At 48.9% G+C, this 27,169-nt stretch overlaps 10 protein-coding genes; 7 read left to right on the forward strand and 3 right to left on the reverse strand.

Annotated features, from left to right (window-relative positions):
* Window positions 1-3,225: 3,225 nt before the first annotated feature.
* Window positions 3,226-6,961, forward strand: GSBLH_T00000509001 (uncharacterized protein; the record flags this gene model as incomplete). Its single annotated transcript, XM_013038726.1, has 5 exons — window positions 3,226-3,283; window positions 3,315-3,523; window positions 3,557-3,877; window positions 4,046-5,126; window positions 5,160-6,961. The coding sequence occupies 5 exons, from the start codon at window positions 3,226-3,228 to the stop codon at window positions 6,959-6,961; spliced, it is 3,471 nt and encodes a 1,156-aa protein (XP_012894180.1).
* A 106-nt stretch (window positions 6,962-7,067) lies between these two features.
* On the forward strand, window positions 7,068-8,728 carry GSBLH_T00000510001 (uncharacterized protein; the record flags this gene model as incomplete). XM_013038727.1 has 3 exons in its annotated part: window positions 7,068-7,360; window positions 7,393-8,015; window positions 8,050-8,728. 3 exons carry the CDS (start codon window positions 7,068-7,070, stop codon window positions 8,721-8,723), a joined length of 1,590 nt encoding a protein of 529 aa, XP_012894181.1. The 3' UTR covers window positions 8,724-8,728.
* A 271-nt stretch (window positions 8,729-8,999) lies between these two features.
* GSBLH_T00000511001 (Ribosomal protein L19/L19e) lies at window positions 9,000-9,555 on the forward strand (the record flags this gene model as incomplete). XM_013038728.1 has 1 exon in its annotated part: window positions 9,000-9,555. One exon carries the CDS (start codon window positions 9,000-9,002, stop codon window positions 9,522-9,524), a length of 525 nt encoding a protein of 174 aa, XP_012894182.1. The 3' UTR covers window positions 9,525-9,555.
* A 6,259-nt stretch (window positions 9,556-15,814) lies between these two features.
* Window positions 15,815-17,507, forward strand: GSBLH_T00006076001 (uncharacterized protein; the record flags this gene model as incomplete). The annotated part of the gene is made up of 7 exons (XM_013038729.1): window positions 15,815-15,946; window positions 15,978-16,043; window positions 16,073-16,160; window positions 16,193-16,335; window positions 16,365-17,132; window positions 17,166-17,279; window positions 17,310-17,507. The coding sequence occupies 7 exons, from the start codon at window positions 15,815-15,817 to the stop codon at window positions 17,505-17,507; spliced, it is 1,509 nt and encodes a 502-aa protein (XP_012894183.1).
* Window positions 17,508-17,812: 305 nt separating this feature from the next.
* Window positions 17,813-18,787, reverse strand: GSBLH_T00006968001 (uncharacterized protein; the record flags this gene model as incomplete). The annotated part of the gene is made up of 4 exons (XM_013038730.1): window positions 17,813-17,947; window positions 17,978-18,376; window positions 18,417-18,541; window positions 18,574-18,787. The coding sequence occupies 4 exons, from the start codon at window positions 18,785-18,787 to the stop codon at window positions 17,813-17,815; spliced, it is 873 nt and encodes a 290-aa protein (XP_012894184.1).
* A 718-nt stretch (window positions 18,788-19,505) lies between these two features.
* GSBLH_T00006077001 (uncharacterized protein) lies at window positions 19,506-20,423 on the forward strand (the record flags this gene model as incomplete). The annotated part of the gene is made up of 3 exons (XM_013038731.1): window positions 19,506-19,646; window positions 19,679-19,921; window positions 19,953-20,423. The coding sequence occupies 3 exons, from the start codon at window positions 19,506-19,508 to the stop codon at window positions 20,421-20,423; spliced, it is 855 nt and encodes a 284-aa protein (XP_012894185.1).
* A 320-nt stretch (window positions 20,424-20,743) lies between these two features.
* Window positions 20,744-21,627, reverse strand: GSBLH_T00000513001 (uncharacterized protein; the record flags this gene model as incomplete). XM_013038732.1 has 7 exons in its annotated part: window positions 20,744-21,048; window positions 21,081-21,158; window positions 21,189-21,276; window positions 21,307-21,369; window positions 21,404-21,436; window positions 21,468-21,513; window positions 21,546-21,627. 7 exons carry the CDS (start codon window positions 21,625-21,627, stop codon window positions 20,758-20,760), a joined length of 681 nt encoding a protein of 226 aa, XP_012894186.1. The 3' UTR covers window positions 20,744-20,757.
* A 1,022-nt stretch (window positions 21,628-22,649) lies between these two features.
* GSBLH_T00000514001 (uncharacterized protein) lies at window positions 22,650-24,152 on the forward strand (the record flags this gene model as incomplete). XM_013038733.1 has 3 exons in its annotated part: window positions 22,650-23,336; window positions 23,368-23,562; window positions 23,595-24,152. Exons 1-3 carry the CDS (start codon window positions 23,256-23,258, stop codon window positions 24,150-24,152), a joined length of 834 nt encoding a protein of 277 aa, XP_012894187.1. The 5' UTR covers window positions 22,650-23,255.
* Window positions 24,153-24,264: 112 nt separating this feature from the next.
* GSBLH_T00006969001 (uncharacterized protein) lies at window positions 24,265-25,240 on the forward strand (the record flags this gene model as incomplete). The annotated part of the gene is made up of 4 exons (XM_013038734.1): window positions 24,265-24,399; window positions 24,434-24,586; window positions 24,648-24,810; window positions 24,843-25,240. The coding sequence occupies 4 exons, from the start codon at window positions 24,265-24,267 to the stop codon at window positions 25,238-25,240; spliced, it is 849 nt and encodes a 282-aa protein (XP_012894188.1).
* A 26-nt stretch (window positions 25,241-25,266) lies between these two features.
* GSBLH_T00000515001 (uncharacterized protein) lies at window positions 25,267-25,965 on the reverse strand (the record flags this gene model as incomplete). XM_013038735.1 has 2 exons in its annotated part: window positions 25,267-25,652; window positions 25,684-25,965. 2 exons carry the CDS (start codon window positions 25,963-25,965, stop codon window positions 25,587-25,589), a joined length of 348 nt encoding a protein of 115 aa, XP_012894189.1. The 3' UTR covers window positions 25,267-25,586.
* Between the last annotated feature and the right edge of the window lie 1,204 nt (window positions 25,966-27,169).

Genomic DNA, 27,169 nt, shown 5'->3' on the forward strand with positions numbered 1-27,169 from the left:
ATGAGCTATCATATAAGCAAATGGGCCGTCCTAATGCTTAATAATTGAAATCGGCAATGATTGTTTCAAAGCAGTGAAAGCATTCAAAATCGATGGATTGAATCGATTGAAAACCATCAAAATAGGAAATAGATCATTTATTAAGAAAAAGAATGATTGGGGAAATTATGCATCGAAGTCATTCCTTATATTGAATTGTGAATCATTGGAATCCATTCAAATTGGTGAATACAGTTTCAGTGATTATGCTGGAGACTTTGAATTGAAGAATCTACCACAATTACAATTCATTCAAATTGGGATAATCGGAAGTAATTCGTTTAATTTCTATTCTACTTCATTTGTGATGCGAGGTATTGATATGATATTGAGTATTTGAATAATTAGATCTTCCAAATCTACAATCCATTACATTAGGTGACTTTGCATTCTGTGCTTCTTTGTCAACAATAATCGAAAGTATTGAATGAATTAGAATGAAATGATTGATGTAGATCTTCCATCATTACAGTCCATACAACTCGGTGATAAGGTATTTTCTGGAAGAGATGATGAATCATGTTCCTTGATAATCCAAAGTACGAATGAAATGATTCGAAATGATTGAATGAAGATCTTCCAAATCTAACATCCATCAATTCTATATCATCTAGTTTTCGTTGGCCTCGTGTAGTGACATTGGAAAGTATTTCTTTATATTGAATACTGATAGTATCTAGATATTCCAAGCCTTCAAAATATCTTGCTTCCATATTCATTCCTTAATTGTGAATCAAAATCAATTTCGAGTATTGCTAGATTGATTTGGTTTGATTTGATTCATAGATATTTCTTTTTATCTCGCTGATCTTGTTAACAAAATCAAACATTAAATCTATTTTTGATTTGATTTGATTTGATTTGATTTGATTTGATTTCAGTTGTTCAGTGAGTAGTCATTGCTTAGGGATATTTCGATTGATTGGTTGTTTGTTTCAAACCGGTTTTTTAATTATAATTCATAATTCAATTATTATAGAAATATCAATTCTCCTGGTTATTGTAATATTCTTCTTCAATTGATTCCAATAACTCACAATTCAATATGTGGAATGATTTCGATTCATAATTTTCCCACCAATTCTTTGACTATGAAAATGAGGACTTCCCGATTCTAATAGTTTTCAATCGATTCAATCCATCGATTCTGAATGCTTTCACTGATTCATAGCAATCATCGTCGATTTCGCAATAATATTGCCTCTCGAATCGATTCAGATCCAATTCATCCAAATCACTGTGGCAATACGATGCAATCGTCAAATTCTCAGCCTTCAAACTCATACCAGCCCATAATGTAATTCCAGTGACATTGATGCGAATGGAAGTTAATGTCTCGCGTTTCGGAACAGCAATAGGCACGGGTTTCGATTTCGGTTTTGGTTTTTGGCTGTAAAGCGAGTGTACCATCAATCATATAGATTTCTACCACTCACTTTCTCAATATACAATCCACATAACTTATATAGTCAATTCATCAATCTAAACCATATCGATAATACCGTTTATCGATTCATCAATTCTAAATTCTACGACATACACAATAATTCAATTGGAGGATAGGGTGCAAATCCATGATGTATAAACTTGATCAATAAGCTCTTTATGATAATGTAAATGACTTCCACTAGTTTGTTCCCCTTGCATATTTCCTCTCACAACATTCTATTCGCTTGTCATTTTACTGTATTCCTTGCCCTTCTCTCTCTCTCGCTGTGTACTGAATATGCAGTGATATTTTAACTTTCCACTCTCATCAGAACAGATCTCCAAGCGCTAATCATTATTACAATTTGCAATTTAGGTAAAGCTGTGATTGCTAGAATATCATACAATGACTGGACTAAAGCAACACAGCCAGTTTCAAATTGGGTAAAATGCCTTACTGGAGCCTCGTCCTTGTGAGCTTTTCGTAACTTGTTTTGATTACACTATTTATGCAATTTAAACTTTTCATCTTCCTTCAACATATATTCATTTCTATATTCTCCTTGATAATATTGAAGAGAGTAACTACCACTGTCTAATGTATTCTTCTTTGCCTCTCCAACCATGTGATGTCATTCAAAAAAAGTCTGAATTCTTGTGTTCCTGCAGTCTATCTCTTTGTAATCACATATTGAATTACCCTACGACTAAGTTCCCTTTATAAGGGGCTGAAATAATAGAGTGTGCAAAACTAGCTTGTCAATATACAACATCTTCACTCTTTCTTTATGATTTTTAAATTAATATCGTACAGAGTGCTATGGATTCAAATCAAGAGGTGTATGGCTGTTCCTATGTAGTTTTGTATTCTTTATGCTGCTTTTGAATATATCCAGCATGAAATAAATAGAAGAGGGCATGCCTTGGCGCTATCTGCAGTCTATATTGACCTTGATTTTGAATTGTGTTCTTTCATCTTCTTATTTAACCATTCTTTTTATGTACGTGCAACATGCCCAATTAGTGTCTCTAATTGTCACACATGATCAATAATCACAATTACCCCTCCTTATCATATCCAATGTACCACCTAACAAAAATAACAAATTATTCATACATAACCACCATTCTTGGAATGCGCTTCTCATTTCTTCTTCTCTACTATTATTTCTCACTTCTTTCAGTTTAGAAGTCCATAAATATTCTATGGTGCAAGTTTTTCGAAATACCTTCCGTCACTAAGTTTTTTCCTCAACTCTTACGAAGTTTACTTTCATATTTCAATATAGAACCCCATTCATTAATTGCTAACCACTTCTACCGACCATTTTTTCTAATATTCACTTGTTGCGTGAATCACTATTTTTTGCAAGGAAATTTCCAGGAAATTTCTCAAGAAGTATACTATTCTTCCTCATAATTTTTTTAAGAATAATAATGTCAAAGGTAGATCAGATCGAGTTACCAACCCTGAATCATGAGTCATCCGCTGTCAAGGTTGACAATGATCCTTTAAAGGTAGAGAGAGTATCATTTAGAACTCTCTACTTTAAGTACGCAACCAAAAGAGATATATGGTATCTATGTTTGGGCTTAGTTTGTATGGGTTGAGATTGAATGTAAACTCTAGTTGCTCTGGTATCTGGTATACTAACTCCTATTTCGTTTATCTTTTATGGACCCATATTGGACGAACTAAATTCCCAAGATGTGGACTATCATTCACTTCGTATATTATTATTCCAAAGTATTCTGATGATGCTTGTTGCTGCAATATTTGCTTTTTTCGAAAGAGCATGTCTGGGTTGTTTTGCTGGTAATGTTCGACTTTTCTCCGTGAACTGTAGAAAACATTACACGTCATTATCGTGACCAATATTTATTGGCGCTATTTCGACGTGATGTTGAATTCATTGAAAGGTTCAGTCCCGGTCGTTTGGGACAACGGTTCAGCGAAGAGTCCTCACGAATTGTCGAGGGCTTAGGACCTGGTTTGGGCTTGATTGTCCGGTCGCTTTCTTCTCTGTTTAGTGGTATTGTTATTGGAATGACTCGCGTATTTTGTCTATCTTTTTTGAGTTAGTAATAGGATTGGATGCTCACTCTCTTGACTTTACTTGTTTCTCCTTTTATCATTCTCTTTAGTTATAAATTTGATAGGAGCATGGGAAAATACACAGATGTTGTGATGAAAGAACATCAGAACGCCGATTCTCTTGCCGAAGAGACTTTCCGCGATATCAAAACGGTTATGAGTCTGGGAGCTGAAGAAAAGTTTATCACACGATATTGGAAAATTGTTAAGGATTGTTGTAGAAGAGCTAGCATTTGCACTACAAAAGCTGGAATCCATTATTCAGGAATGGGTTTTTCAACCCAACTTGCCGACGGATTGCTGTTCCTCTCCGCAGTTCTTATCATCAATCATCAACGTTCCGATTTCCCTTCAGAATTATTCGCTTCCAATTGTACCACTATCATGGACAACTCCGTGGATGTGTGCTTCCAGAACCTCACAGCATTGTCCGATGCTTGCAGAGAGATCTGTAATCGTGTGGATACCTGCTGGTTCGATGAGGGAAGCAATTCTTGTCTCGTGGGAGGCGAAGTTGTGGTCGTGATGATTTCTTTGCTCCAGTGCTTTGCTGGAATCGGCAGCATGTTCTCGAATCTCATCAACATCGTAAAAGCGAGAATGTCCGCAGCGTATTTCCTGCAAGTCATCGAGCACGAAGACGCCATGGATTCGCTCGGATCCACCGGAATCTTTCCTGAAAGCAGCAAGGGAGACGTTGTGTACAAGAACGTGGACTTCAAGTACGCTTCGCGCGACACGCAAGTGCTGAAGCAGCTCAACTTCACCATTCGCGAGAACGAAATGATCGGAATCGTGGGCGAGAGTGGCAGCGGAAAGAGCACAATCTTGAAACTCTTGATGCGATTGTACGCTCCGACGGCGGGAACGATCACATGGGACGGAGTCGATGTGACGACGCTCTCGACGGCGTGGATTCGCGATCAGATCAGCTACGTGGCGCAGGAGCCCGTGCTGTTCAGCGGAACGATTCGCGAGAATCTGCTCTATGGACGCGAGGGCTGCACCGAGGTGGAAATGGTGGAAGCCGCGAAGCTGGTGGAGGCCGACGCGTTCATTCGATCGTTCCCCAAAGGGTACGACACCTATGTGGGCGAGTTGGGAAGCTCGCTGTCCGGAGGACAGAAACAACGTATTGCTATCGCCCGCGCGCTGATTCGAAACCCGCGAATTCTGGTGCTGGACGAAGCGACGAGCGCGCTGGACACGACGAGCGAGAAAATCGTGCAGAACGCGATGGAAACGATCCGAAGAAAGAACGAAGCGAAGGGAAAGGGACTGAGCATCGTGATCGTGGCGCATCGGCTGAGCAGCATTCGATCGTGTGATCGCATTGTGGTGGTGGATGAAGGGCAAATCGTGGAAGAAGGCGATCATGAAAGCTTGCTAGCGAAGGGCGGAATCTATGCGGGATTGTACAAAAGCCAAGAAACTGGAGGAGAAGAAACCAAACAACAACAACAAGAAGAAAAACAAGGTGAAAGCGAAGTGGCGAAACGAACTGAGAGTGACATCAAAATCGAAACAAAGCGAAGCATGTCTATTCAATCGAGTCGCCATTCCAGTATGAATCATGCGAGCCTCCAACTCGTTCAAGAAACCAAGGAAGAGATCCCTGATGAAGAGGAAGATGCTAGGAAAAAGAAAGTCAGCATGTTCAGTCTTCTTCATTTCGTACCACATCACAAATGGCTTTTCTGGACGGGTTTTCTGGGAAGTATTGCTCGCGCTGCGTTCCCCACCATTTACTCCTATTGCTCTTCTGTTCTGCAGGAGCTGCTCTTCACATTCGATTTGAACCGACTGTGGAAGGACGGCTGGCTGTGTGTGTACATTATGATCGGGTTCACGGTCGTGAACGCTCTGGGAACGCTTTACAATTGGGTTGCTGGTGGTATCGTGGGAGAACAAATGATTGCGAACATCCGTGGAGAAACGTACAAGAAGTATATTTTCATGCCCATGGAGTTCTTCGACGATCCCAAGCACATGCCCTCTATTCTCACGTCGCGACTGAGCATCGATGGCCGACGTGTTCGAGACTTTGTGGATCGCATGTACTTCATCTTTGAGAACTACCTGCTCATCATCATCTCGCTCGTGACCTGCTTCACCCCCGCTGGAAACTGGAAACTGACGTTGGTTGCCGTCTGCATGTCTCCTTTTCTGCTCGTCGTGGAGTACATGCAGTGGATGATCATGGCGAAAGTGTCCGATCAGATCGACAGAGAGCTGACTGAGCGATCGGGCGATTTGACGGATTGCATTCTGAACATCCACACCGTGCACGCTTACAATCTCCAAAACACGCTGAGTAACCAAATCATGAAGAAACTCGAGCCCACCAACAAGAAGACAACGCAACGATTCATGCGCGGAGCCATCGGCCAAGGCCTTTCTCTCTTCATGCCTTGTGTTTACGATGCCGTCGTGCTCTTAGTCGCGTTCTCCATGCTTCAGAAGGGCGAAATCGACTTCGTTCGCATGATGTTCGTTTACATGACCATCAACACCTGCGCAGCCACTGTAGGAATCAACATGGCGTACACTGCGTCGAATGAACTCGCCCAGCGATCGGCGAACAATCTTCTCTCCGTGATTAACATGGAGAACGAAAACGATGCAGCGCGTGCGCTTCCCGAGAAGGGAAAGGACGGAGCGATCACGTTCAATAATGTGTCGTTCACGTATCCTTCTCGACCCACTGCTAAAATTTTGTCGAACATCTCATTCACAATTCCCAAGGGATCTTCTGTGGCTTTCGTGGGTCCCAGTGGGTGTGGAAAGAGTACGATCATTTCGCTCATCCAGCGAATTTACAAACCGGAGAGTGGCGAAGTGTTGATGGACGGAGTCAATGTGCAGAACGTCAATTTAGACTCGTATCGCTCGCTGCTGGGCGCGGTGAACCAAGAGCCGTGCATGTTCAGCGGCACGATTCGCGAGAATTTGGTGATGGGAGTGGATCATGAAGTGTCCGAAGCGGAGCTGATGGACGCTTGCACGCAAGCGTTGTGCATGGATTTCATCAATGAAATGGTGGATGGATTCGAAACGGATCTCGGATCGACCGGAAAGTCGGTTTCGGGAGGACAGAAGCAGCGATTGGCGTTGGCTCGCGCGATTCTTCGAAAGCCGCACGTACTGCTGCTGGACGAAGCGACGAGCGCGCTGGACAGCGAAAATCAGGACAAGTTCTTGGAGGCATTGGAGAAGTGGCGATCGACGCATCCCTGCACGGTCGTTACTGTAGCGCATCGACTGAGCACGATTGTGGACAGCGATATCATCTTTGTTGTTTATGAAGGAAAGATCGTGGACTACGGAAGCCACGCGGAACTGCTGAAGAAGTGTGAGTTCTACGCAGCACTGGTAAAGGGACAGATGGGTGAACAGTAAAGGATTCTGTCTATTTTTGTTTGTTGAATCAAATTGGAGTTTGGGTGTGGTTGAAACGCCCTTCCCCTTTTCTACATTATTTTTTATTTGGTTTGGTACCTGCTTTATGCGCATTGTAACCCCTAGAAAGATGTCTGCATCTCTTCTCAGTCGTTGTGCTCGCAAGAGCCTTCTTAGCAAGGTCATGACCCCTACTGAAGTGGCCCACAAGTTCTTCAAGAACGGAATGACGGTCGGTTGGTCTGGATTCACCCCTGCTGGATATCCCAAGGTGGTTCCCATTGCTGTTGCTGATATGGTGGAGAAGGAGGGAGCGAAGCTTCAGTTTGAGCTGTTTGCTGGAGCCTCTGTGGGTGCCGAGACCGAGGATCGCTGGGCCAAGCTGGGTATGATTTCTCGGTACGTTTGGTTGCTCCCGTCTCACAGACTAGTCGTTGGCCTTACCAGACCGGTAAGAACATTGCCAAGGGCATCAACACCGGCAAGATCGAGATGGGTGATATCCACCTGTCCGCCTTCGCCCAGAACCTCTCCTGGGGTTTCTTCACGAAGGACCACGCCACGAACCCCGGCAAGCTGGACATCGCCGTGGTGGAGGCGACTGCCATCACCGAGGACGGCGGTCTGGTCCTGGGAACGGGTGTGGGTATCACTCCCGAGATCCTCGCTCTGGCCGACAAGATCGTCATCGAGGTGAACACCTCTCTGCCCGTGCTGCGCGGCATCCACGATATCGTTGCGGACCCGCGTCCTCCGCACCGTCGTCCCTTCCTGATCTCCCGCGTGGACGACCGCATCGGCTCCGATCTCGCCTATTTCGACGAGACCAAGGTGGTGGCCGTGGTGGAGAGCACGCTGCCCGATAACGGCCGTGGCTTCTCCGCGGTGGACGAGAACTCGAAGAAGATCGCCGGACACATCATGGACTTCTTCGACAACGAGGTCAAGCAGGGCCGTCTCCCCGCCAATCTGCTGCCTCTGCAGTCCGGCGTGGGCAACATCGCCAACGCCGTGATCGGCGGCCTCGCTGGCAGCCACTTCGAGCATCTCCAAGGTACTCCATTGGCTCTGTTTGGCTCATTGTGCAGTCTGGTCGGAGGTCCTGCAGGACACCGTGCTCGATCTCTTCGACGCGGGCAAGCTCGACTACGCCTCCGCCGTGTCGCTGTCGCTCTCCCCCGCCGGCTTCGAGCGCTTCTACAAGAACCTGGACTTCTACAAGAACCGCTGCGTGATCCGCCCCGAGGCCATCGCGAACTTCTCGGAGATCGTGCGTCGTCTGGGCGTGGTGGCGATGAACACGCCGGTGGAGGTGGACATGTACGCGCACGCCAACTCCTCGCTGGTGGGCGGCACCAAGATGATCAACGGCCTCGGCGGCTCCGGAGACTTCCTCCGCAACGCCTATCTCTCCATCATGCACACGCCCTCCGCCCGAAAGAGCAAGACCGACCCCACGGGCATTTCCTGCATCGTGCCGATGGCCGCGCACATCGACCACACCGAGCATGATCTCGATGTGATCGTCACCGAGCAGGGACTTGCTGACCTGCGTGGATTGTCGCCCAGACAGAGAGCGCAGTGCATCATTAAGAACTGCGCTCATCCCGACTATCGCGACCAGCTCATGGACTACTACAAGATGGCCGAGAAGAAGTGCCTCGCGGAGGGAGCCGGACACGAGCCGCAGATTCTCAAGCTCGCTCACAAGATGCATGTCAATCTGGAGGAGAAGGGAACGATGAAGTTGGACAGCTGGTAAAACGTGCATTGTTTGTTGGAAAGACGAGGAAGCAAAGGAAGGAGGAGGAGAAGAAGAATGGTGATGAGCAAAGGTGGACCAAGTGGAGAAATATAGGAGAATAACCACATCCCAAAGGCTAGTTTCGCTCTACATGGCAGACTGAAAGAGTATCATGGAAGAGTGGAATTGCAAAAATCCTCTTGTTTTGTTTCTCATTTCCGAGAATTTTCCAGGAATCCCATATCTCGCTACAATCTCACCACAAATGCAACAAACTCATAATTATTTTGAGAGATGGTTAGCTTGAAGCTTCAGAAGAGACTCGCTGCTGCTGTTCTTAAGTGTGGCAAACGCAAAGTGTGGATGGATCCCAGCGAGGTGAGCAACATTGCCGTTGCCAACTCCCGACAGAGTGTGCGCTCCATGATCAAGAACGGAATGATCGTAAAAAAGCATAATCTGATGCACTCTCGTGCTCGTGTGAACATTCGTCACGAGGCCAAGGCCCGCGGCAACCATACTGGCTACGGTAAGCGTCACGGAACCATGAACGCCCGTATTCCCGAGAAACTGCTCTGGATGCGTCGCATTCGTGTGCTCCGTAGACTGCTGCGCAAGTACCGTGATGCCGGCAAGATCGACAAGCACATGTATGCTCACTTCTACGCTCTGGCCAAGGGTAACCGTTACAAGACCAAGCGTGTGCTGATTGAGCAGATCCACCGTAAGAAGGGTGAGGACAAGAAGGAGAAGCAGCTTGCCGAGCAGGCGACTGCCCTTCTCAACCAGAAGAGAGCTGCCATGGAAAGCTCTGTGTAAATTGTTTAGTTTGTTGTACTCTATTTTGGGATGCGTGTTTTTTATAAACAAACGAACACATCACTGTGTGTATTCCTCAACCAGCTTCTTCATTTCCGGTGAGCCTTTCATTGCTTCTGCCCTCACCTTTTCCGATGCACTGATAATTTGGGAGAAAAGGAACTCCAATCCCCACGGCTTGGGTCCTGGAACGAGCAACCGCTTGCCCAGCAAATAGATCGACTCCATTCTGTAATTCTCGATCACCGTTTTGATAAGCATACAGAAATAGAAGGTGTCTCGCGCCGGATAGCGAATATGATCCAGGAGCGAGTACACCGCGTCGTTATAATCCTTCTCCTTGAGACTCTTGAGCACCTCCTCATAGAACTTCAGCGGGAACTGCACGATCTCATGATCATACTGGATGTGGATCGACTCGGCCACCTCGTACAGCATCGCGTGGAACACCGAAGGCACCGCCACCTGCTGCAGCGCGATGCTCACCAGTTCCGCAATCACACTGGCGTTATTGCTTCCCTCGTCGCTCCCATACGCGGCAAACTTCGCGTCCAGCTGCAGAACGCCGAGCAGTTCGCGCGTGTCCCACTTGTCCACCGTCGGCTTCCGCAGACACTTCTCCAGCTCGTCCGAAAACCGGTCGCGCGGGTTGAACTGCGGGACGTTCTCCGGCTGCGCGGCGGTGATGATGTTGCGCAGCTGCAGGAACTGCGAGGGGATGTGCAGGCAGAGCTCTGCGTAGTGGGAGGCGAGAAGCACAGGCCATTCCGCGTAGAGCGTCAGCAGCAGCGAGGTGAGCGCTTTGATGTGGAGCTCCAGCGGCTTGGGCAGCTCGTCGAGCGGCGTCCAGAAGTTGTCGAGGAAGCGGAGGTACGCGACGAGCAGGCCTGCGTACTGCGTGGCGACGGTCTCGTCCGCGGACTGCTTGGCGAGCCGGATGAGGGAGAGCGAAGAGACGGCGGCGATCCACGCATAGGAGGACGAGGGGAGGATGGAGGGCTGCATGCGCTGCAGGCCGTAGAGAAGGACGCGGAGAATGTCGGTGGTCAGGGCGGCCTCGCAGGGCGCGGCAGCGGGGTCGGCGAAGGCGAGATGGCAGGGCTCCAGCACGGTCTCGATGATTTCGAGGAGCATGAAGAAGAGCACGCGGTTGTTCGGCTGCGCGCCGTCCTTCTGCTTGTCGGTCAGCACGCTGGAAATGCTCGTCATGATGCAGAGAAGCAGCCCGCTCTTGCTGGCGCCGTGGGTGTAGCGATAGAGAGCCAGCGCCAGCGCGACGAACGCGTGCACCGCCGACGGGAACTCCTCGCTGGAGATGGTCACTTCGCTGGCGACCTCGGAGGGCATCGGCTGGCTGGGGTTGAAGTAGTCCAGCGCGGAGAGGAGAAGGAGGCGGAGCGCGACGACGGTTTGGGTCTCGGACTGGAAGAGGCCTCGCTGCTTCAGGTCGAGAATGAAATCGATGACTTGGCCCTCCGAAGGATGGCTGCCCAGGTTGATCCAGTCGTGGAGAACGCCGCGGAACGGATCCAGGAACACTGTTTCCTGGACGAGGACTTCGTAGCGACGTTGCAGCTGGAGCAGGACGTTGCGGAGCTGCACGAGATTGGCGGCCGCGGAGTCCCTCGCGGAGATCTCGACGGCGATCTGGATGGTCTTGGGGAGATTGTTGGTGTAGAGAACGTGGCGGTTGATCATCAGCTGCTGGATCAGATCGGTCACCACGCGCGGCACGGAGGATTTCTCGAGCTGCTCGGCGGGGATTGAGTGCAGCACGCGCGCGAGCAGGTCGTCCAGCTGCGCGACGAGAAGCAGCTTCTTGAGGAGGAGCGTGCCGAGGAATCCGACGTCCACCGAAGCGGAAGGGTTCGCAAGAACGGCTTGTAAGGCCTGGAGGAGAAGCACGGCGGGCGGGCGGAAGAAGTGCTTCTGCATGCTGGAGAGAAGGGTGGGGACGAGCAGCTGGCGGAGCTGCAAGAGAAGGAGATCGGGGCATTTGATGAGTGTGGAGTAGAGGAAGGAGAGGATGATCGAGTTGTAGAGATTGGCGCGGTACTCCGCGGGGAAATGCGTCTTGAAGTTGAAGAAACTCTCGAGCTTGGCGGCCAGCGCGCTGCTGTAGGAGAGTGGCTCGCCCGAGACGAGCTTGTACAGCGGATAGCTCTGCAGCTCGAAGAGCGTGCTGTCGATGATCTTCTTGAAGTACTGCTCGACGAGCTGCCGAGAAACGGGGATGGGCCGATGCGGCCCCAGGTTGCTCGGCGTGTCCAAAATCGTCTCCAGCACGCTTTCTTGCATGCTCGGGATCGGCATCGGGAAGGACATCCGCGAGCTCTGATCGCCCGGCATGAGCGGATAGGGCGTGAAGTGAGGCGGCATGGGGTTGGGCGAGGGACTCACGGACGGCACCGATGGCACCGACGTCACGGACGGCACCGATGGTACCGATGGCACGGATGGTACCGAAGGCACGGACGGCATGGACGACGTGATGTACGACGGAGTGGGCGTGTACGACACCGACCGACTCAGATGGGGCGAACTGGGGCTGCCGCGAGGCGTCGAGAAGGACGGCGTGGGCTGCAGAGTCGGCGGGTTGAGCGAGCCCGTGATCGGCGTGGGCTGCTCGGAGAGATGCAGCGACTGGGGAGCGGAGAGATGCAGCGGATGCTGCAGGGCCGAGTGCGCTTCGCGCTCGATGGCCGCTTTCTGCTCGTCCGAAATGGCGAAGTCCTTGAGCATGTTGTCGATGTAGCGCTTGAATTTGGCGGGGATGGACGGGTCCACGTGGATCTTCATGAGCTCGACGAGCATCATGTGCACCCAGGGCTGCGACGGGCTCTTCAGCACCTTCGAGAGAGAGCAGCCGCGCATGACGGAGCAGACGAAGGGGATCGCGCAGCCCAGCGTGCTCCGCGCGAGGCCGTCTTGGAGGATCTTCTTGAGGTCGATTCGGCGGAGCGGGAGCGCGTGGTCGCGACTGATCGTCATGAGAGCGATGAAGGTTCCGAGCGTCTGAATGTTCTGGTGGCTCACTTCCGTTTCGGGCTCTTGGAAGAGCTCGTTCACCGCGAGAATACACGAGTCCAGAATCAGATCTTCCAGCTCGCGGTCGTTAAACGAGATCACGAGCTCGCGGTAGAGCTTGGAATACACCGGCTGCGTCTTGATGTAGAAGGTGAGGAACTTCGCGAAGGACAGCCAGCTGCTGCGCGGCACGGCTGCGTACATCTTCGTCGCGATCGTCGCCACGTTGCTGTTCGAAATCTGGTTCATCAGCCGCGTGATCTTCGAGAGAATCGGGCTTTCCAGGTCGGGAATGTTCGAGAACAATTGCATCGAGCAGACGTCGCCTTGGCCGCTCAGCAGATTGCTGAAGCTGATCGTAGCCGCTTGCTCCGGAGCGATGGAGCCGGAAAGAGCGGCGGAAGCGGAGGATCGAAGCGAGGATTGGCGTTGGTACTCGACGAAGAAAGGAAGCGACTGGAGTTGCTTCTCGATGTCGCAATAATCGTGAAGAAGCTCGGTAATGTGGGGAAGAAGGACTTTCAACACGTTAGCGAAGAGGTCGTATTCGTTGATTTGCTTCATCGTGTCCATCACTTGCGTCAGAATCGAATACTCCTTGTCTTCCAACAATCGTTTCTCGAAGAGAATCCCGAGAATCTCGGTAGCCACTCCCACTGAAGAACCCAGTAACGAAGAAAGAAGCGTGTGAATGCAAGTATCGAACACATCGTGATCGAGCGTCAACGTCGACGCTTTCAATTCGGCGATCTTCGAGCACGCAGACGCCACATCGCCTTTCGGTTCCTCTTCCTGATCCAGAACGTTCAGAATCTCCTTCCCCTTGGATTGGACCATCGCTTCCCACGCCGTTTTCATCGCGGGGATCGACTCCAAAATGCTCTGGATCGCGTTCTTTACCGTAGTCTGCATGGCCGCGTCTTGATTCTCCACGCACCGCTCTTCCAGCATGCTTAGCAGCGATAGCAAGGGACGACTCGCCGGAACGGACACGTCACTGCAGTGCTCCTGAATGAACCGCACCATGCTCTCCACCACCACGGAGAACGAAAACAACTCCACGCGATGCTGAAACGCCTGGGACAGCGGATTGTCGGGCGTCCAGTTCTTCACGAAGACCTGATTGAACACGAAATGATCGCTGCTGATCAGAAGGGGCGTTTGGAGATCCAGCTGGTTGATGTTGAGGAGGAGTCGGTGTGGAACGTCGTTGTGGCTGCGAATGAAGAGCTCCAGGACTTCCAGAACGAGCGATAAGTGCAACTGGATGCCTTGCGCGAGACTGTCCTTCAAGTCTGCGTCCAGCGAGGAGCAGAGAACGCGAAGGCAGAGCTGCTCGGTGAGAAAACGATGCATGTAGGAGTGGATCGAAGAGGCGAACAGACCAATCAGAATGATCGCCGGATTCGCTTGGAGGATCGGAGACAGCAGCGCTTTGGCCTCGTCGAACGCGGCGCTTTCCAGCACGAAGAGCATCGAATCCACGACTTCCTGATACGACCACGCCGCGAACTCCGGCTTCAGGCTCTTCACTGCATCGCTTGTCAGCAGCGCGCAGCGCGTCAGAGACGAAAAACACTCCGCCGGAGCCGCGACGATCCCGCGAAGCAGCGCCAGACAGGCTTCTACACGTCAAGAAACAGCCCAATCCGCACGAGGAGTCTTCCATCGGTACTTCAGCAGATTGCAGAGCGGTGCGCCCAGCGCCTCCAGCGAGGCCTCGTTGAGGAAGAGGAAACTCTCTGTGGAGTCCAGGCGGAGCAGATCGCTGTCCATCCGCTTGAAGACCTCGGAGAAGGAGAGAGAGGGGTCGAAGCGACGGAGCGTCTGCACGACGAGCTTCGCGTTCCAGCCGGTGATTGGAATCTCGGGGGGCAGGTCGATGGAGAGGCGAGCGAGGAAATCGCGCGCTCTGGGGATGAGGGAGAGGAGAGAAGGGAGACAGAAGGATCTGCGTGGAGAGATCGCTGGAAGGAGGCGTGTTGGCCATTCCGATTAGCAAAAACGCGATTTCGCTGGGGTCGAATTGGATTGCTTCTTGTTCCTTTTCTTCTTGTTCCTCCTCCTCCTTCTTTTCTTCTTTATTTTTATTTATATTTATATTTATATTTATATTTTTATCTTCTAAACATTAATTAACAGTCGAAACGTCGGACTGGAAGAGAAGAGACCCGAAATCACGCTGGAAAGCGTTTCTTCGTTCACACAAACGATATATCCGATGTCCAGAAGGATTTTGATGCTGTACGCTTTGGGGGGCGTCGCCAGGGACACGGCGTCTTTGTTGTAGAGAAGAGAGAGGCAGGAGTCTCCGTCGCTTAGAAGCTCTTTCATCATTGATTGGATCTGCGATGCATCCCAGAGGGAGGAATGGGTTTGGATGAATTCGATGATGTCTGTGCGATAGCTGGGGAATAGGTCGCTCTGGTGGTTTGACACGATTTTAGGAATGGAATCCTTTAAATAATTCTCGACATCCTGAGTATCATGAGAAAACACTATTCTAGTACGGCTCCAAACGGTTGGGATGCAATGCCACAGATTGTGATAGATAAAACGCAGTTTGAAAAGTCGTCTTGATGCAGATTCGTCAAGAAGAGTGTGTAGGGAATCGTTTTCCCCTTTGCTTTATAATTATTAAATGCCTGGAGCATTAGGCAATCACACAAACTGTACTCTTTCAAGAACAAATGAGCAATCTACCTTTCGTATCAACTTACTGAAATAATCCGACAGAAAGGAGAATTCTTTTTGAAAGCGAATGTCCTTCTTTTCGGATTGAGGTAAAACGGCGTTCAGTAGCTCCTGGAGAACAATCGCAGAGGCGTATTTTCCATAGTTCCTAATAATCTAAACGGTCACCACATTCGATGAAATTCCCACTTTGAATAACAGATCGCTAGATTCCCTAGTTTCGTCCTCATGCAAGGAACGGATAAGACTATGTATTTTTTGAAATAGGATAATAGATAGGTATTCACGACGCTTAATAATCGGTTGTTTTTCCATTTTGAACAACCCTTTTAATCAAAGGGAAACATTGAAATAGGGGATGATTTCTTGATAACGATAAGACTTACTATTTGCATTACACTCGCTCCTCAGTTGGTGCCAAATTTAAAATCGGTGTTTCGAGAGCAACATAGGAAGAAGTACTTTGTCAATGAGGCCTTTCGACTTCCAGAAATAACTCCTGGATACTGCACATTCCATAAATGATTTCTTGCACTGTTTAGAGATTCAGAGTTTTATTAATCTGTGTCATGAATCGAGGAAGCATCAATTCTGCTATAAAGAAAGGCATCTCTGGCTCTCTTATAGCGAATCGGCAAGCTTCCAACTCTTCCGAACAATCAAGAAGAAGACGTGAAGAGTTTGTTCAAAAAAAGCGTGGAGTATGTGTAGTAGTCATTTGTGATCGGATAGAGAGTTGAAAACTCACCTCAGTCAGAACCAACGAATGCGGATACCAATTTGCCTGATATCAATAGAGTTGTGTCTTATATCTTTTTTAAAACTAGCTCGGTGAATACGCTGCTTCGATTCTTAAAGAGGATACGAACACGTTAATAGATTCGGCAAGGCAGGTCCGACGGCTTCTTTCTCAAAGTAAGTACGTCACTGCGAACTAAGCCCTCTAGAAGATGGTCTCTACGTGAATGATGTGATAGCCTCGGGTGTCGTTCCTGCATTCGTCCGTTTCCTCACATACGAAAACAACCCCAAGTTACAGTTTGAGTCTTCCTGGGCACTCACCAACATTGCTTCAGGAACCCCCCAACAGGTATTCTTCTGCTCTAAATCTCATCGCAGACCGCAGTCGTGGTCCAATCCGGAGCGATCAGTCCCCTGCTCTCCCTTCTCTCATCCTCACATCTCGAAGTGCAGGAGCAGTCTGTCTGGGCGCTAGGCAACATCGCCGGAGACTGCGACGAATACCGCGAGAAGATCCTGCAATCGAACGGTTTTTCGCTGATCATCGCGTTCGCGCAGAGCAACCTGGACAAAATCGGCGTGGTCAAAAACTGCATGTGGTGTCTCTCCAACCTGTGCCGAAACCAGCAAAAACTGCCCGGTCTGTTCCAATTCATCCAGCCGCACCTCCGATTTCTTCAGCAAATGCTTTACTGCAACGTCACCGAAGTCGTTTCCGACGCCTGCTGGGCGTTTTCGTTCCTCCTCGACGCGGAGGCGGCGCAGAAGAAGGTCGTGATCCCGTTCGTGAACCCGACGTATTTAATGCGATTGATCTACGTGGATAACATCCGCCTGCAGAGCCCGGCGCTGCGCGTAGCGGGGAATATCGTGACGGGAGACAGCGAAGATACGCAGTTGATGCTGGACGCAGGATTGCTGCAAGTGCTGGTTTCGATCCTGCCGAAGGCGAAGGAGCTGCAGAAGAAGGATATTTTGTGGATTGTGAGCAATGTGACGGCGGGGAACCCGACGCAGATCCGCTCGGTGATTGATCGGGGTTTTATCGAATATTTGATTAATGTGATGAACACGGAGAGCCCGATTCTGCAGATCGAAGCCGCGTGGGCGGTGTGCAATGCGATTAATGGAGGCACGGTGGAACAGGTAGGAGGAGGAGAGAGAGAAAGTGAGGAGTAGATTCGGTATATCGTGGGGAAGCATGTGATTAGTCCTTTGATTCGCGTTCTGTCGCAGACGATCAAAATCTCTTTAGTTAAAAACATTTTGATTTCGTTGAATCGCATTTTGAAGGTGAAGACGCGAGAGGATTGTGATGAATAGGTCGGAAATCATGTTCAGAAGCACTGTCAGCTAACGGATAATCCTTATTTTGTGACGTTTAATGATGCGGGAGGCGTGGATCGAGTTCTGGAGATTCAGAGTGTAAGTGATCCAGAAATCAAAGAGATTTGTGAACATATTTTACGATACTGTGAGATGAACGAGGAGGATTTGGAAGCATTGCTGCCCAAGATTTAGTTTGTACTTTTGGGAGTTTTATGTCTATTTTGATGTGTTTGTTTGAGAAAAGAGTTATGGGAGAGGAAGTTGGTGTGGTATTATTTGTAGAAGAACGAAGTAGAGTGGTGTGCATGTGAATGATTCTAAGTGGGTTCTGCATTACTTTTATTGACTATTGTCTTTTTTCATATCCCGTATATCCTATTTTATCCCATCAAATCCTTTCCATTCCTTCAATTTCATCCCATTTCATCCCATTCTATTCCATTTCACATCACTTTATCCCAACAAACAGCCCAACGAGCATTCAATCCAATTACCCCTTAATCCTCCTTCTTCGAGTACTTCGTCGTTATCTTCTCTTCCGAATAGTTCCACAGCTCAGACAGCTGTCCCTTCACCAGCGCCGTGCCGAACGAGGCGATAAAGCACGCGGGCACAATATACAGCAACGCTGGCTACGCGTTACTCCCACCCCCAGTCACTACCTGCGCGTGCTTAAACGCGATCATCACCACCACCGTGATCAGCAGAGCCAGCGCATAGAAAACGCAGCCGGTGTGGAAGTACGGCTTGCTCCAATCCGTGCTCTCCGCCGTGTTTTTGCCTTCTTTGCGCGCGTTGTACGCGTCGAACGCCAGCAAAAAGGCAATGAAGAACCCAGGAACCACCACATCGCCCAGACCCAGCATGCTGAAGCCCTCACGCGTGTATTCCATCGGAGCGGGAAGCGCTTTGGGGAACACGAACTTGATGGGACCCTTCACGCCGGTTGCCACTTTCACCATGACTTCCGTACCGAAGACCCAGAAAATATCGTAGAGGAAGAGACCAGCAAGCAGTAAGCATCCGTTCTTGAAAGAACCGATGGATTCGTAGGCCAGAGACTACGAATGGAGAGGGGAGAGAAGAGGGTACGAAAATCACGAGGCAGATGCCATAGACATTGTTGCCGAACCAGTGGCTGTACACGAAGTATAAAATACCCAATGCAAACGAGCTCGGATACGAAAGCAGGTCACAAAGACGAATTGTGAACTGAATCTTGAATGCTACACAGTAAGCAGAGTCGAGATTCCAATACGCCATTTGATATTCACCTGGTAGATCACTAGAGGGAAATAGTTCTCAAGGACCAAATTAATGCATCCCGCCATCGCAACGCACGATGCAATGATCAGATAAATAAAAATGAGCATCTTAACCACATTCTCGTTGAAATACTTGAAAGCAATGTACAAACCAAAAAGGGCAGCAGAGGCAATGAGAGGGAACGTCATTGCGTCCTCCTTATTCATCTGTTCCTCCTAAACATAACCTCCAACTCCAGCTCTCACCTTCTTTGTAAAAATCGAAATGTAAGATCCGACATACACCAGACATACTGAAAGAAGGATGGTTGACAAATGGACAGGAATTACCACAAAGAGAGAGGCTATCTGCCAAGCCACTAATGCCAACACACAAAATATGAATGGTTTGTTGGGTATAATGCGAGCCATTTCAAGTATACAATAATGAATGACAAAAAAGGAGTTATTTCGTAGTAACAACGATATTTTAAAATTTTGACAGCGTGGCATACTCAATATTAGTAGTGAAATATATCTAAATCCTTTGAAAACTGGAGATTTAACGCAAAATGCTCACATGGCAAAAAACATCCAATACGATGCAAAACAATCATCGTGTCACATGAATCGATAGGAAAACTTATAGGGAATAGCATACACGATCAGTACATTGTTTTCCCGCGGTAACGCCAATATCCTTTAAACAACTATTTCTCATTTCAACAGTCTTTCGTGTGGAATGGTAAAGAACTTCGTTCTGATAGGCTTAATTTCATTTCTTTTACTTCAGACAGTTAACTGTAGTAGTGAACTGCCCATGTTGTTTCTCGTAAACGAAGTAATGTGTAGTGATGACTCGGAGCTTCAAGAACCGAAGCCATCAGGTACTTTTGGAGAAGAGAGTAGCGAGGCTCAACATCTTTCTCCTCACCTGCGTCATGAAATGTGGAAACGGAGAGGCTCTTTCAGCGACAAGGCAGAATATAAACATATGGGGAAACACTTTGGCCACCCTGGTAAAGAAAAGAAGCATATATTAGATAATATTCGCCATAAAGCGGACTACCGACACCATCACCATCATGTAAAGCCTGTCTTTTTTAAACTATTGCATAGAAGGGGAAAAATAACAGTTGGTTTGATGGAATGACTCACAGTGCGATTATGATTGTGAGTATGGAGTTTATGGATAAAACATTTTTCATTTCTGCCATCATGTCTATGACTTATAACAAATGGGTTGTTTTAATTGGTTCTCTGGCAGCCCTGTTTTTAATGAACGGTATTTCCTGTCTAATGGGAGTTGTTCTTCCTGTAATTATGTCTCGTGCAGTGACTTTGCTCTTCGCTGCTTTTCTGGTAGGTTTCTGCTTCTTGTGGTTCACCGTAGTTTATTTTTTTCGGTGTAAAAATGATCATTAATGGAATTCGAATGAAGGACGAGTTTCAATTCTTCTCTCTCTTGATTCGTAGTGAGAACGGCGAGCTGGCCGAAGCCCAAGAGGAAATCCAGTCCACTTTCAAGACCGAATCGGATGGTGTGCAGGAAACCTCCCCTCTGCTCTCCCCCGCGACGCAATCGAAGCTCTGCAAGCCTCAGGACAGTTTAGTGCTGCAGATTTTCCTGATGATATTTTTCGCGGAATGGGGCGATCGCTCCCAGGTCTCTACGATTCTCCTCGCCGGCACCCATCCAGTTCTCTCTGTTTTCGTGGGAGGATGTCTCGGGTACTTTATTACGTCCCTTCTCGCTGTGCTGGCTGGGTCTTGGCTCGCTTCCAAGGTGTCTCCACGCGTGATTACCATCTCGGGCGGCGTGATGTTCATCCTCTTCGCCTTCCAAGCTCTGTTTATGAAATAGTAGTAGTTGTCGTTTTATTTCTGCGTGTTTGTTCACAAAGCATTCATGAGATTAGACAGTTGTCCTTTTATCGCAGTTCCTCTTTGGTTACGGAATAGCTGTAGTGGGAGTGGTTGCTGCTTCTAATTCGTGTGCTTATTCATCCATGATTCGATCATGACTGCTTTCAACCTCAACTAATCTTTGTTTTTCCAATGGTAATAACAGGTATTGCTCTTATCATTATCACCATCACCACACTACGTGCTTGTTAGTTTGCTTGTTTGTTTGCTTACTTACTTACTTACTTACTTACTTACTTACTTGCTAACAAACAAACCAAAAGGATGTAAGTTTAAGCGTTCTTCTCCTCGTTCACTACCACGGTCTCTTCTGGCTTCGCCGCGAACACGTAGGGCTGCGCGTTGCGGAAGGTGGAGCCATCCACCAGACTTTGCTTGTGCATCTTGTACTCCACGATCGTAGACGGATCCAGGCCCAGAATCTCGCGCAGCTTGTCGCCGATGCTCGAGAACGACGTGTTCGCGCTGTTCCACACGCTGATCATGTCCTCCTTGTTGCGACGGGCCATCATCACGCCCACCACGTTCGGATCCTCAAAGGCTTCACCGATCGCAGCGAAAACCTGAGATATGAAAAGGAGAGAAAAGACTCTACAAGATCTTGCCACAGCTTGCCGAGAACACCCGATGTGCGCTTGACCTTTAAAATCCAGCAACCGCCATTAGGGAACGTCTATTCTCAGATACAGACAAAAGCCTCTACTTCCCAAGCAGGCACAAGCTGCTCTCGGAAAAGATAGTAATTGCAATCCTTATCCAGAGCAGAGGGACGCTTCATATGAATATAATATCTAGTTCTCAGACGGCAGACAGGCGCCTACCTCCAGAAATCCTCCACCGTATCAAAAGTACCGATTCTCTTAAGATTCTCCGTGTAGTTTACTCTACAAAGTTAACTGAAGGTCAAAAAGATAATACGACTGCTGACCTCTGGGCAACTTCTTATCGTACCTACAGGTTCACAGAACGCCAAGCCAACTACCAGAAAGACCAAGCAGATTGGAGCTTGTGGGTAGTAGGAGCAGATTCTAGACGGAACCCCTTGTCAATCAAAAAGTACCTTCCACCTTCTTCTCAGCTTCTTCTTTCTCCACCTCCACCTTGGGCTCGCTTTCAACAATCTTCTCAGGCTCAGTAGACATGACTTCTTTTTGTTTCTATCACAATTTTAATCAGAAAGTACAGTAGTAGGGAATCTATGATTATCAAGCTTTTCCTTCTTTTCGCTAGATTCATTTTCTCATCCTATTTGAAATACGGCAAGTATTTATCACTGCCAATTATAAAACATATACGTGCCAAAATCCTCATTAAACGTGCTTTTCTGCTTTCCGTGTTTCTAGTATACGAATAATTGACCCAACCAGTTGCCATGACTACAGAAACAAGAAAAGAACACTATGTAGCAGAAATGGTAAACAACGGCAGTATCGAGTATTTTGGAAAGTGCATGATTGCAAAGTCCATTATGAAGCAAGAGGGTATTCAAAGTGGTGATGTGGTGATCATTCAGTCCACTGTTTGTTCATTCTCGTTTATTTTGATATTTTAGGAGTGCCAATATGTTGCTGTTGCTTGGGAAAAGAAGCCCCTGACAAATTCGATCATCCTGCTGTATCCCTGTAGTGCCAAACCCAAAGCCGAATCAAAACGGTACATTTCGGTGTCTCTCCAAAAGCTTCCTACCAGTCCCACAGTTTCCCTTCGTTTGACCTTTGAAACCACTCTTCAAACCTATCCACCGTCGTTCACTCGTCGGTTTTCCCAATATCTGCATCGCTGTCCGCTCTTTCTAGGCGGCTGCGTAACGCTGGGAGATTACTCCTACTACTTGTCATCGTTTGTGTGCATCAGCCCGCATGATCTCTAGCTCTCTCCCTTCCAAACCGGTGGTGATGTGCGATCTGAACACGACGGCGATGTTCCACCAAACCTATGTCAATGACGCCATCGAGGAAGTGAAGCTCTCGCCTCCTCCAAAATCACTCTCGTCGCTGCAATGCCCTCTCCCTGGCCTGGAAACCGCCTATCACGCCTTGGTGACATCGATTCTGTACAACATCATGTATCCCTCCGTTCGTCTCTACAAAGGCATTCTCCTCACTGGAGACCACGGCCTCGGTAAAACCAGCATCGTACCAACGCCTCCTCCGTCCCACCCTAGATCGATCACGCCATCACCTTCTGCAAACCGTATCTCAACATCTTCACCCAGCAACTAACCCTTCTTTCCCTCGAGGGCTCCGACTACGGCGACAGTGCTCGCAAGGTGCACAGCCTCTTCGCCTCGGCGAGCCGCTTCGCGGAGTCATCGCGCAGCAATCTGTCGATCATCTGGATCGAAGACATCGACCGTCTCTGCAGCAAACGCACCGACTACGACCAAGAAAACACGCAGATCGTCTCCCAGCTCCTCACCTGCATCGACGGCCTCCGCGTTTCCAATCGAATTCTCGTCCTCGCCACCACCACGCGCCCCTTCGCGCTCGACGAAGCGCTTCGCCGCGCCGGCCGCTTCGACAAGGAAATTCCCATCCTCCCGCCCACGCAGCTCCACCGACGACGCATTTTAGAACTCTATTTCGGGGAGTTTCACGCCGCGCAGCAGGTCCAGCCGCTTCTCGACGAGCTCGCCATGCTGACCCGCGGTTATTCCGGTGCCGATCTGGAGATGTTCGTGCGGCAGGCGATGGTGGCGTCGATCGAGCGGTCCGCGGCGCTGTCGCTCGCGTTTCTGGTGTCGGTTCTCGGCGGGATCGTGCCCACCGTGATGAAGAACGAGGAGAAAGTCGCGGGAATCGACTGGAAACAGATCGGCGGAATGGACGCCATCAAAACGCAGCTCCAGAAAGTGCAGGGTTCCACGGTTCTCTCATTTGCAGTACATCGAGTGGCCGTTTCGCTACAAAACACAATTTCAACGTTTCCACTTAGCGCCTCCCCGCGGGATTCTCCTCTACGGACCGCCGGGGTGTGCCAAAACCACGCTGGCGCGCGCGATCGCGTCGGAGGCGCACGCCTCCTTCTGGACACTCAACACTTCGCAGGTTTTCACGCCGTACGTCGGCGAATCGGAGGTTTTCGTTAGCGCAGGTAGCGTTGAGTGTAGTTTATCATTCGCTCGCTGTTCCAACGCGCGCGCGCAGCCACGCCGGCCGTGGTGTTTTTGGATGAGATCGATGCGCTGGTTTGCAAGCGAAGCCTCGCGGGAGGTGATGACGTCGTGCAGTCGCGTGTGATGGCGACGTTTCTCACGGAGATGGACGGAATTGAGAATAGTGATGGAATTATTGTGATTGGAGCGACGAATCGACCGGACATGATCGACGATGCGCTGCTGCGACCGGGAAGGCTGGGCGAACTCATCTATGTTCCTCCTCCCGACTTGGAGACTCGGAAAAAGATTTTTGAAGTGTACACGTCCAGAATTCACGTCGACGAGAGTGTGGACCTGGATGAATTGGCTGAGAAGACAAACGGGTTTTCGGGTGCAGATATTGAAAGTGTGTGCCGAGAAGCGGTATACGAGGCGCTGAGAAGGGACATCAACACGCAGTTCATCACTCGAGAGATGCTTTTGTGCTCCATCGCAAAGACAAAGCCGTCGATCACCGAAGATATGATTACGCACTACACAGAGTTCCAAAATGCCTTTTATCAGGAATAAGTGCTGTTTGTTAGAGTCCGCGATTTTTTCGTAATAACCGTTTTCGTGCTCATTTCTCAAAAGATCATACCATTTTCACCACGATAGTATCATGGAGAAAGAAGTAGGTGCAATGCTTGAGAAGCTGCACGTCATGCAGGAAGAACTTGGCTTGGACATTCCGGAGGGAATGACTGTTGAGGAAGATGAAAAGGGATTCCAGGCTCTGCAGTCGAAGATTCTCAGCCAAATTACGGAAACAAAAGATGTAACTAGTTTTCGGATGAGAAGTAATCTCGTAGATGATCGAAAAGCGTAATGAAATGACGGAGCGTGGTGCAAATCGCAGGAAGGTAATCGAGACGAACGCGGCCATCTTTAAGAAGGTTAAGGACATTGCAGCAAATTATGAAAGTTTGAAAGAAAGATATGAAAAGGACCGGAAAAAGCGTATTGTATGCATTCCACACCGGATGGCTCACATCGCAGAGAAAACTGTCTCCTGAGGAGTTAAAGGACCGTCTCGAAGCTCTCGAAGCGATCCAGTCGCAGATCAAGCAGATCCAGGAGAAGAGCGATGAGGGACAGAAGGCCATGGCGCTCGACACGACCATAGGCTTTGCCGAGAGCACAACCTTCGCAATTAAGAAGGTGGAAGCCCCTCCCGCTCCGGGAACCAGTTTGCTGTCCATCGCCATGCATGATCCGTAGCCTCGACGCAGACCCAGAAGAAAGAGTTATTCGGCGAAGTGGACGTGGCCACGGGCGGAGGCGGCGGTCCGGACCTCACGGACGCGCAGCAGCAAGGCCTGGTGCAGATCGAGAAGAACCAGCAGGAAGTGGACGAAATTCTGGAGCTGATCAGCGCGGGAATCGACGATCTGCACGGCATGGCGCAGGGCATGAACGACGAAATCGCGAAGCAGAACAAGATGCTGGACGAGCTGGAGACGACGGTGGACAAAACGAACGAACACATGGAGAAAGTGCAGAAGAAAATGCACGAGACGCTGGAGAAGACGCGAGGCGGCGATAAGTTCTGCATGGATATGGTGCTGATTTTTATCATCGTGGCGGTCGGCATGCTTATTGTGAAATTAGTTCGATAATGCGAGTGTTTGTGAACAAACCCAGCAATCGCGCTTGAGGTTGCGCCAGCGATCCTTCAGGTCCGTCGGCGAGCGGCTCGCGATCCCCATCCGCGTCCGGATCAGCGTCCACCGCCCCTCGCCCCACTTCTCCACGCCCTCGCGCAGCAGCTCGTCTTCCTCCTGCGTCCAGCGTCGTCGCTTCCGGCTGGACTGCGCCGCGATGCGCAGCTGCACGGGGGGAGGCAGGACCGACGCTTTCTTTCTAGATGGCAGCGAGGAGAGCGAACCAACATGCCGTGGAGCGCTTCCGTGACGCGGTCGCGCGTGTTGCGGAGCGACGGAGGGTCGGCGCGCTAGATGACACTCAATCCGCAAGGCAAACAGCGTTCTCAGGGCTGGAGGACGTCGTGCTCCACGACATGGCCGATTCCTTTCACTGAACAAAGAAGGAAGACGCTCACCTCCTCGGCGCTGTCGTGCGGTTCGTTCATTCTTTTCACGTGCGAGTAGATGAGCGGAGAGGACGATTCGCTCGATTCGGTGTCTTCTGAGGAATAGGGACGGTCGGGCTCGGATTCCGTTTCAGATTCAGATTCAGATTCGGGCTCGGATTCAGATTCCGATTCCGATTCCGATTCCGAATCGAATCTGAATTTGGAGCGGGATTTGGATTTGTCCTGGGATAGAGAGAGAAGGAGAGGAAGAGACTTGGAGGGAGGGAATACCGAAGATGTCGGTTTCATACCGAGTTATGAATGTGGTGAGCATGCTGATGATTTCGGAAGAATTGAATGATTTGGAGAGCGATTGAACCTTTTCTGGAATATACTCTCCCTCTAGCGTGAAGCAATCCATCATCGCATCGAGAGAGTGACTGTAAGGCTCCTCGTCGATTTCTAAGCTGGAATACGCTGCTTGACATGATACCAGTTTGTAGGAGACTAATATATGCTTTAGTAGGCGCAGGATCACACTTTTTCATAATCATTGCATACTACACATCAATATTTTACAAGAATAGCAACTCCAAGAAGCAATCGAAACAACATGTCATTCTTATGATAAACCACGTCATCGTCAACAATATATTTCTATTTTAAACTCCTTTTCAACCACTACTATTTTCAAAAACGCGTCTAGAGCCACGCTAATTTTGGTGTCACCCATGATATCGACCACCTATAATTAACACTTTCTCGGTAATACAACAGCTTGATAGGCGGAAAACATGAGATAGCGCTTGTACTCGGCACAATCCTCAGGTAATGTTTGCCCAATACTGTGATATCGATCCAGAATACCTAGAAAGAAGGATTTGCTCCAACTACTCACTTTTCACCATTACCGGGTTTCTTTTGAAGCAATAAAACTCGAGTAGTTTTTTTAGACAAGTATTCTTCAAAATCTGTTTTTCTATATCCATTTTGGCTCTTTCACAGGAATTCGAAGCACGATTTGGAAAATGAGGGATCCCAACAAACACATTTTATTGCAATCTATGAAGAATTTAGTACCACATATTAGGAAACATAAATGAACCTTAAATGATTTGTTTAACCTTCAGTCCGTATTCCGATCCCTCCTTTACCATCCACCCGCATCACTCATCTTTCGAGTCCTCGTGAAACTAAGCTTCTGGAAATCTTTATCTTCGTCTTCCACGTTATCTGGATAGGACAGTGGGTTGCTCTCGAAAGCATGCGCATCTTCCTCCTCATAGAACAGCGAGACCGACAATTTCCTCTCCCTCGGCGTCTCCTCATTACCTCGCTCAGGAACATCATTGATCGGCGACGAATTCAGCGACAAGTGCGAATCGATCGACATGCTGAGCGAAGATGGTTCGAAACTATCTTCCTCTTCTTCTTCTTCTTCCACTTCCACTTCCACTTCCTCTTCCTCTTCTTCTTCGCTCTCCGAACTCAAATCATCATAAAGGTCTAATTC

Source organism: Blastocystis hominis (genome assembly GCF_000151665.1).
Source record: "Blastocystis hominis, Singapore isolate B (sub-type 7) whole genome shotgun sequence assembly, scaffold_0".
In the NCBI taxonomy this organism is placed as follows: Eukaryota; class Bigyra; order Opalinata; family Blastocystidae; genus Blastocystis; species Blastocystis hominis.